This window comes from Passer montanus, unplaced genomic scaffold (genome assembly GCF_014805655.1).
Source record: "Passer montanus isolate IOZ18808 unplaced genomic scaffold, ASM1480565v1 scaffold7, whole genome shotgun sequence".
Classification (NCBI taxonomy): domain Eukaryota; kingdom Metazoa; phylum Chordata; class Aves; order Passeriformes; family Passeridae; genus Passer; species Passer montanus.
The window spans coordinates 6,136,885-6,147,306 of record NW_024372147.1 but is presented as its reverse complement, the minus strand read 5'-3'; the positions used below and the strand labels follow the sequence as shown (position 1 = coordinate 6,147,306).

General features: G+C 41.8%; 1 protein-coding gene across 4 annotated transcripts in view; it reads right to left on the bottom strand.

Moving 5' to 3' along the window:
• Positions 1–6,901: 6,901 nt before the first annotated feature.
• The window catches only part of TJP2 (tight junction protein 2), a 63,106-nt gene continuing 59,585 nt past the window's right edge, over positions 6,902–10,422 (bottom strand). For all 4 annotated transcript variants that reach the window (XM_039729600.1, XM_039729598.1, XM_039729601.1 and 1 more), the window contains 3 exons: positions 10,002–10,343; positions 9,492–9,577; positions 6,902–7,825 (listed from right to left, as the gene is read on the bottom strand). In XM_039729600.1, the coding sequence (XP_039585534.1) occupies positions 7,654–7,825; positions 9,492–9,577; positions 10,002–10,343 (600 nt within the window). In that variant the 3' untranslated portion in view covers positions 6,902–7,653. The remainder of the gene's footprint in view (positions 7,826–9,491; positions 9,578–10,001; positions 10,344–10,422) is intronic.

Here is a 10,422-nt window from a genome sequence, read left to right as displayed (position 1 = left end):
GATAAGGACAAGCTCTAATGTTCCTTCTTCCCTGTGTATAAATTCTGAGTGCTAAGCTGGTTGCTTTGAAGTTATTTGTAGATTCCCATTTCTTCAAAATCTTGACATTTAATTATTCTGTGGGAGAAGTTTTCTTTCATCATTTGTTGGTTTGTAAGGTTTTTCCCCCTGTGCATGGTTTTGCAACACTTTCATTTTCTGCTTTATGACTTCATAGTCTTTTTGTTTTGTTTTGTTTTGCTACTTTGTTTTTATTTCAGTTGGATATTGGAATATTTATATATATGTTAGATTATTTATTCTCTCTACTACTAAAATTCTATAGGATGTATAATGAGAATTTAAAATAAAGAGTTACAGAAATACTTGTTTTTTTATTATTCTAGCACTTGAAGAACATGCTGAAATAAAGTAAAATATTTTCAATGATGGGTCAGGGACCTGCTGAATATTACTGCCATCTTGTCTCCTATCATATGATTCATACTTCCAAGCTTCCATTAAGCTTTCTCTATCTATGTTCTTTCAGGAAAAATGTTTTATTTCTCCTTGCTTTTATTTATTACAGATACATATAATTAGAATGTGTGTGTGTCTGTGTGTCTGTGTGTGTGTGTGTGTCTGTGTCTCTGTGTGTGTGTGTGTGTGTGTGTGTATAAAATGTGTATTATTATGTGGGTTTTGATACATAAACACTGCTAATTAAATGAAGCCTTGATCTCACTTAGACATGATAAATGCCTTGCAAATACAAACACACTAACATGGGAAGAAGTTAGGTACTTGAATTAAATACTCTTTTTCCCTCATATGAGTAACAGCAAAAATTAATATCAATGCCAATTGAGTACAGGTCTGAATTCTGACCATAAATGAGAAGAGAATGAATAGGGAGGACAAAAAGCACAATCCAGCCGTTTGCTTTGCCATGCCATGTAATAGAGGCAGTTATGACTATTGCAGTACTTTGGGATATCTGCCCCCTGGTTTTGATTGTATTTTGGTGAAAGCTAGTCTTAAACTGCTATTTTGTTGCCCCCCTGTCTCCTGTGAATATATATGTGATTAAAAAGGCAACAGTCTGTAAGTCATACTGTCTGGATGAAGAGGTCAGTCAGATAAACTGGTTTTTTAGTGTAGATCTGTTTGTGTATTATAGAAGACTGGCAGAGAATAAATCCCCTTGGTTCCCAGGTGGTCCCCAGAGAACAGAGGGGCTAGGTGCAGCTGGGCTTAATTTCTGATTAGAACCAACTTGTCACTCTAAGTCCAGTCACATTCAATGGGATCCCAGAGACACCAATGGTATGGGTTACACCGTAAATCTGCTCTGGTCTCATGTGCGATCACAGAGTCACAAATAGTGCAATACAATGATTCAACACAGTCTGGTTGACTTGAATAAGAACTTTCAAACCCAGGTTCACCAATAGTTCAGTTTATTGGGGCATCAATTTACAACTTCTTGTTTGATTTCCAGAGATAGATTCACTAGACATGAAAAAAGTGTACAGTGCTATGTGCAAATGTTCCCAGGTGCACTCTGACACAGTTGGGGATCAAATTTTGCCAAAGTGGAATCCCTGCTTTGGGGAGGAGAGAGAAGCAAGCCCATTGACTTGTCTGCAAGGTGCTCATGTTCTCATCCTCTGCCATGAAGGATTTCAAATACCAGTTTATACATATGGGAGAAGTGAATGTGAGACTGCAGCCAAATATGGTTACTGCCAGCATGAATGTGGAGAGGGCGCAGCCAGTTTGTATGTTAATGAAGGATACAGAGAGAGATTATGAAACCCATGGGTCTTGCGTAAGGGTGGAACACAACACAACAGGGACACCTTGGTTTCACTTCCTTTATCACCTGGCCAAGTGCAGCAGTAAGGGTCAGCTACAATGCTCCTGATGACCTGTCACCCCATCAGCAAGCCATCCTGCCCACAGTCATTCCTTTGTGACACATCTCATGGCAAAGGCCTCATTCCTACAGTATTTTTGTTCTGTCGTTGCACCTACTACTGTGGTTGGCTTCATTCACAGTCTGGTAGTCACTCCAAGCAAATTGACGATACCGTTTTAGAGCTTCCTTTATGTTCAGCATGTAGGTATTTGGGAGGCTTTAAAAAGTTGTTTAAGCAAACTTGGAATGGATGTACTGCCAGTGTAAGGAAAAATGCATCCCCTATCACCTATGACACAAAGAGTAACATCAACCGGAGTGGGATGCAAGAGTGTTCCCTTACTGGGAATATTTATTGCTTTGGAAAACAGAAGTGCATCAGAAATCAGTATAAAACATATGTACTTCAGGAAAATTATTCCCTAATGTTCCAACAATTTCCATAAATTATACACAAGTATTTTTCCAAAACTGTAATCTTTATATGAGTTTAATCCTTCTAGTTATCTAAACAGATAAACTTAATCATATTTATTATATCTCCCAGACACACAAGTTCTTTCTTTCCTCTTGCAAAATAGTTTTGTCCGGGTTTCCTTCTTAGTGAAGATCTGAGGACACTACACTGAGTGTCACAGAGGAAAAAATAGAAGATAGTCTCTTCCCTATTTCTTAAGAAGATTGGGTAGGTCCAGGTGTCTTACTCTCTTGTTTGTCTTAACATGTTGTCTACACTTTCTCACAGAACAGTTACACTTGACTTAGTCCACTAGGGTTTGGTTTCTGTATGGTTTTGTTTGTCTGTGTGTGTTTGTCTAGTAACAACAAATTGTTCCTCCACGGTCAGACAGTTTCTTGATTATTGCACTGAGGAAAGCATAGAAGTGACATTGCATGATTCAGGACACAATCTACTCTAATCATCTACCTTTACTGCTTCATTCAGGAACAAACAATTCATTAAAAGTAATGACTGGAAGGAGTAACTAAGTGACACAAAGCTGCAGTAGAGATTGCTGTTTATTTCTATGCCTGTGGGTGAAGCACAAACCAGCCACTCTAAGCTAGAATTAAATGAGGGAAAGAGTTGACGAAACACAGCTGTGTTTCCAAGTAGACCTAACAGATCATTGCTTTGGAAATGTTATCTAGTCTTCAATTCACAAAAAAAAGATTAGCTCCTAAAAGATCATCTAGCTATATATGTATTCATTACAGGAAGACTAAAGCTAAGCATATGCACAATTTTGTCTTTCTAACATCTTTAAAGCGCTGCAAATTATTTCTCTAATGGAAACTTTATATTATATTTTATAACAGAATAGAGAAATTAAATTAATATTTGCTATGCATGGGTTCTCAGGCAAATGGAAAGTCTAAGTTCAACCTGTGTATAAGATAGCAAATAGAGCATTGAGACAGAGCATTACTACAAAATGGTAATCTTTTGACCTCTTATAACTACCTTGTGTTGACCCATTTAATCTACTCTAGATATCAGTTTCTTTTTTTCCATTCAGAAAACACAAAACACACTGATTTTAAAAAGTCCATGTGTAACAAAGGTGTTGGAGTAGGTTTGGCTTGGCACAAAACAGCTTCCTCCCCATCTAGCCCATATTAAAGAAAATAGTTTTCTCCATTATGTTTCCACACAGCAGTGCGTGCCAGTCTTCTCTCTTATAGGTGATAGAGTGGCTTGGGTTGGAAGGGACCTTGTAAGTCCAGTGAGGAGTGCCTGAGGGAGCTGGAGGTGTTCATCTGCCTGAGGGAGAAAAGGAGGCTTGGAGGTGACCTTATTGCTCTCTGCCACTGCCTGAAAGAAGGGTGCAGACAGGTGAGGGTTGTCTCTTCTAGGGACAGGACAAGAGGACGCAGCCTCAGGTTCAGGCTGGACATTAGGAAGAATTTCTTCATGGAAAGGGTTGTTAAGCATTGGACTCGACTGCTCAGGGAGGTGGTAAAGTCATCATCCCTGGTGGTGTTCAAGAAATAACTGGATGGCAACCTTGATGCCATGGTCTAGATCACAAGGTGATGTTTGTTCGAAAGTTGGACTCAATGATCTCAGAGGTCTTTTGCAATGTAACTGATTCTGTGATCCTGTGATCATCTAGTTCCAACCCTCCTTGCCATGGGCAAGGACAACTTCCAGTTGACTAGGTTGCTCAGAGGTCCATCCAACCTAGCTTTGAACACTGCTAGGGATGTGCCATCCACAGCTTCTCTAAGCAGCCTGTTCCAGTGCCCCACCATGCTCACAGTGAAGACTTTCTACCTAATATCTAATCTAAACTTACCTTCCTTCAACCTAAAGCCATTGCCCCTTGTCCTACCACTACATATCCTTGTCAAAAGTCCCTCTCCACCTTCTCTGTAGACTCCTTTTTGGTACAGGAGAGTGCTGTAAGGTCACCCCAAAGTCTTCTCTAGGCTGACCAACCACAGCTGCCTCAGCCTTTCTTCATAGGGGAGTTGCTCCATCCCTCTGATCATCTTCATGGCCTCTTCTGGACTCACTCCAACAGCTCCATGTCCTTCTGTGCTGTGACCCCAGAGCTGATGCAGCCCTGCAGGTGGGCTCTCAGCAGAGCAGAGGGGCAGAATCCCCTCCCTGGCCCTGCTGCCCACGCTGCTTTGGATGCAGCCCAGGACACAGGGCTGCACACTGTTACCTCATATTCAGGTTTTCAGCCACAAGAATGCACAAGTCCTCTTCTCCCGTGATACTCTCAATGAGTTCACTTCCCACTCTGTACTCTGTCTGGGATTGCCCTGTTCCATGCAGCACCTTGCACTTGGGCTTGTTGAGCTACATGGGGTTCTTGTGGGCCCACTTCTCAGGTTTGTCCAGTTTCCTCTGGATGCCATCTCATCCTTTTGCTTTTGTGTACATGCAGCACTCAGTTTCATCTGCAAACCTGCTGAGCAGCACTCGATCCTCACTGACTGTGTCATCTATAAAGATCCTGTGTTCCAGCTCAAGGGGCCGAAGGCAACTGCTCTTACTGTTCAAAACTGAGGCAAAGAAGGCATTCATTAGCTCAGCCCTTTCCTCATCACTTGTCAGAGTGTTTCCCCATGAATCCAGTAAAGTTCTGCCTCCTCATCCTGGCTGAGGCGGATGATCCCTGAGTGAGTGGGGGCTGGGAAGCTGCGACCCTGCCGCACCAGGTCCCCGTCTGCCCATCCCAGTGTCCGCGCCTCCTGGGCTGCGGCTGAAAGCCGGGCGGCTCCGGTGGCAGCCCGCAGGACAGGCATGCCCGGACAGGCCTCTCTCAGAGCAAGCCTCCCGCAGGATGGGCCTCCCGCAGGATGGTCCGCGGTACAGACCGAGCTCAAACAGCTTCTCTAGGGATAGTGACCCCTCAGCTCTGCATTTAAATCGATATATTTCATGTGTTCTGTATATTTGTATCACATATTTATATTCTATTGCTATTCTCTTTATCAGTTATCTGGAAAGGGATCAAATGCCCCCTCAGTCAGTTTGTGGGTGACACCAAGTTGGGCATGTGTTGATCTTCTCGAGGGTAGAAAGGCTCTGCAGAGGGCTCTGGACAGGCTGGATCGATGGACCAAGGCCAGTGGTGTGAGATTTAACACGACAAAGTGTCATGGCCTGCCCTTGTGAATGCCCTTCATGTTGGGTCACAACAACCCTAAGCAGTGCCACAGGCTGTGGACTGAGTGGCTGGAAAACTGTCCAGCAGAAAAGGGCCTGGCGGTGCTGGTCAACAGCTGAACATGAGCCAGCATGTGCCCAGGGGGCCAAGAAAGCCAAGGGCATCCTGGCCTGTACCAGCAATAGTGTGGCTAGCAGGACCAGACATGGGATTGTCCCTCTTTCCTCAGCACTGCTGAGGCCACACCTTGAGTGCTGTGCTCAGTTCTGGGCATGCCACTGCAGGACAGACACTGAGGTGGTGGAGATCCAGAGAAGGGCAACAGAGCTGGGGAAGCATCTGGAGCACAAGTGCTATGAGAAGCGGCTGGGGGTGTTTGGCCTGGAGAAAAGGAGGCTCAGGGGCTCTCTACCAAGGAGGTTGGTAGTGAGGTGGCACTTCTTCTCAGTGACAGGACAAGAGGAAATGGTTTCCAAGGGAGGAGTATTAGGAAATGGGTATTAGGAAAAATCTGTTCATAGAAAGCGCTGTCAGGCATTTGAACTGCCCAAGTGAAGTGGTTGAGTCGCTATCTCTGTAGGAATTTAAAGACGTGCAGGTGTGGTATGGACATATTTCAGTTGTGGATTTGGCACTGTTCAGTTTATGGCTGGACTTGATGATCTTGCAGGTCTTTTCCAACCTAAATAATTCTAATCTGAGCAGCACAAATTTCCTCATCCCATTGCTTCAGCAAGAAAATTCTACCTTTTCTAAGACAGCGTAACAGAATCATGGACTTCCAGAGTTGGAAGGGAGCCACAAGGACCAGTGAGTCCAGCTCCTGGACCTGCACAGCACCATCCCCAAGAGTCACCCATGTACATGAGAGCATTGACCAGTGGTTCTTGAACTCTGGTTCAAGAAGCTGGCGCTGTGCTGGTGCTGTGACCACTTCCCTGGGGAACTGTTCCAGTCAGTGCTGAACCACCCTCCCGATGAACAATACTGTCCTAATATAGAATATAATGGCTAAGGGTTGGAAGGCACTTTATTTTTACAAGATCATTAGAAAATAATTTTTCATATTGTATGACCAAAATAAATTTTTCCTTATTCTTCTTTGAAGAATTTTATTGTATAAGGCTGAAGAGCAGAAATGGTAAGGCAAAACTTAATATTATAACTTAATTCCCTTGCAGGAACTCCACAGTTTTGCACCAGTTTTAAATCACAGCAGGTTTTAAAATGATTTTCAGAAAAGTGTGACGCACATCAATAGTGATGTTTCCCAGTGACTTGAACAGGAGAGAAGACCCTGAACTGAAACAGCATACTCATGGAAGTCAGCAATTCTAGACTAATACTGTTGAAAAGAAAAATGAGATACACAAGGTTTGTCTAGAATATATACTTTATTATTTGCAGTCTGTGTAAATTTTAATATGTGACTGAATTTTCTACACCGTTTTCTCCGTTTAAGCACATCCTGGTCTTTTCCAACCACCCAGTCAATTGCACCTTTAATATGTACAGTCAGTATTTATGAATATCGTATATGCATCTATGAACTTAGAAAAATAACATGCAAGGAAAATTGTTACCATGAAACTGATAAAAAATAAGGATAGGTAAAACAGTCAATCCCCTTTTTAGTGTGTTATGGCTTTGCACCAAGTATCACATGTCAAAACAAACAGCTTCAGATGCTTCTTGTTAAAGGCACTTACTGTTCTTCAAATACACTTTCACATTTAGTTCTATTGCATTAGAAGTGTATCTCTGGGATCATACTTTTATAACACAGCAGAACAGTCCAAAAAGGCAGCGTTAATAAAAAGGAAAAAGGGGGGCTTATATTAAAATACGAAAATGCCAAGAATTAACACAAACTTTAAGGATTTGGTCCTTATAAAACAGGCAACAGCATTCAGGCAATAGTGATTTCTTTTCATAGACACTGACAAAATAATATCCCCAAAAAATGAACTCTTCCAGTTCCAGTGTATAGATATGTCTGAGTTGAGTAGCGTACCCTCTAACACCACCCCCAGTAAAAATACAGCTTTTCAAGGCTAATTACTGTTCCACTTTGGCTGCGAAGGAAGAAACCTCAGACGAGTGTTAGACATGAACATACTAGCAAGCCTACAATTCTGTGTCTCTGTATCTGGATGGCTGTCCATAATAGCCCTTCTTGGAGTGGTCTGCCAGCTGCCGGCGGTACTCCTCCTCCCCCTCCTCCGCATCGCTGCCGTAACTGACGCGGTTCTCCAGGTAAGGTCTAACAGGAGCCTTCTGGGGTTCTGGAGGCCTGGAGCTAACGTAGCAGAACAAGAAAAGAGAAAGAGACCATGTCTACTCCCATTATGAAAAACCAAAAAATAGTTATGCTTAATATCTGCTTTATGGCCACATAGAGCTTAGAAAGGCAGATGGAGCAAATGAAACCCCTTCTAGCCAATACAAAACTGCGTAACTATAGCAAACCTATCTGGAGGGGCATCTTATTTCCATCAAGGGGGAGGATGCTGTTCAGATTTGAAGTACTCAACCTACCTGGAAAAATGCCAAATTTCAAACTGCACACACAGACATCAGTAGCTTCACAGTACTATATTCCCTGAGCAGAGAGGTTTCCAGCCTTGCTACAACCCCGACATCTCCCTTAATTAGTTTTGCACAGAATTTGCTCTACACCTCCTTCTTCTTTTGCATACTCAGTCTTCTGTCTCAAAGTCCAAAGACTTCTTATGTGACATTTCTTAAATTGGTATCCTTTTCACTCAAATTGGTAGCCTTTTCAATCACGGCTCTCACTAAGGCACTTAGCCTTAAAAGTAGGCAGAAATAACCCCCACATTCACTTTTTATACAGTATGGTGCTACACATTTGACATGACATCAAGCAGACATAGAAAAAATAGAATCTTTAAATGCAGGGTATTTCCTCCGTTTCAAACCCATGATTTTTGCAACCCATGCTCTGGAAAAAAAATGATGGTATTCTCCTTACATCTTTTTCCCAGGGATTAAATACTTCTTTCTAGACCAATCATTAACACTCCTGTAAAAAGCCAACAACACTGATTTCTACATGTAAGCAAACACTCCGCAAACATGGTAAAATATTAATTTTCATTACATTTATAAAGCTTCAAATGCTATATAAAAATAATGCTTTTCTAAACCTGCCAAGAAATCCAGAAAATACCCGTTTTCCATCTTTGCATCTTAGATTATTTACTATGACATCAAAGCATTTGACTCACTAGGGAAAAAAAGTTCCATTTCTATTGGCTATTGCTAAGATGTAAGAAAAAATTAAGAGTCCTGAAGAGCAGAAGACAAAGTCCATCATGCAGTGTGTTAGCTCTTGCATAGCTGTCAAGTCTTAGATATTTGCATTGTGTAGGGTAAGATGACACAGGGGTTGACCCTTCTAGAACTTACTGAAATTTAATGAAAGACGACTACTTTAATGAGATTTGATGGGTCACCTGTATCAACTTTCATCTTTAGCTTACCTAGCCACACTACGTATCTGTAAAGAAGAAGCATTTAAGTAATTAAATGTTATTAGAACAGCAAATATTTGTTAGGATAGACTACCAGTCATCAAGTACCTAGCACAGCTAGAATGGACATCAGAGGACATGAATGCAGGCCAGCTTCTGTAACACTGATTGGGGCAAAAAACTGTCTCTGCAAATATTTCAGTGAAATACAGTGTTTCTTCCCAGATGACTCAAATACTATAAATGAACTTACTATGAATGAACTAAGAGAAAAAAAATCCTGAAATGAGTTCACTGAAGAGTTCGCTAAAATTCTGCCCCACCTTTATGATAATCTTTGAGGCATCACAACAAAATGATATACCACAGCAGGATGACTTGTATGAACAAAAACTGGCAAGATCAGTTTTCCTTCTGTGAGCAAAGTCAAAAATCGAGACAGAATGTTTGGAACTGGATACACCTTACCTCATTGGCTGGGGCCAGCTCTGTTCTGACTTCTGTGTTTTGACGGGGACAGCATAAATATCCGGATGCTTTTGGGCTATTTCAAGCTTTAAAAGAAAGTAGAAGAAAATAATTGTTCTTTTTTGATCCTATATTTGGATGTAGGATCTAGCAGGACACTGCTCCATCTGAAATAATTAAAGCACAAATTGGTAATATCCTGTTGATATTCCTAAAATTGTATAATCTTTTGCTAGAGTACTAATTCAAAGCACACTTGAGAACAATGGATTACCAAAAGCAACAGGATTATTAGAAGTCAGGTTTTTACGGCTACAACAGGAAACCTTAAAATATGACCTCTTTTCATACACAAATGCACACAACAAGTGAGATTATGTCTCTGTGTGTGGTTTTCCAAACTTCTCCCTCCATAAGCAACACAATGCAAAGGGCATGATTTTTGTTTCCAGGACTCTGGCTGTTGTATAGGTTGCAAAGCACAGGACGGGGAAAGGCATCTCCTCATACCCTGGCATTCTGGGCCTCTTGTAGCTCTTGCATTCTTTGCATCCTTGCCTTGTGATCCATCTCCTCAAATATTTTCACTTTCCTCAGTACTGATTTTGGAGTATTTTCTTGTTCGCTTCCTTCCTCTTCCAACTTTGCCTCCTCCTCCTGCTCCTCTGCAGGCACGACTGCTGGCTGAGAGTTTCTCAGAATGGGACGCCCAAAGGCAGGTTTCAGAGAAACAGGTGGTGGTGGTGGTTTGGCTGATACAGTTGAAGGCTCACTGCTGACAGCAACATTACTCAACTTGGAGTCATAGCTCTTGGGGAAGTCATATGGATCCTCTCTGTTTTGTAACTTCCCCTGCAAGTATAAAACCCATAAAGTTTACATCAGTAACTGTATAATTTTAGTTTCAAAAGAAGGCTTTAACCTTCTTTAA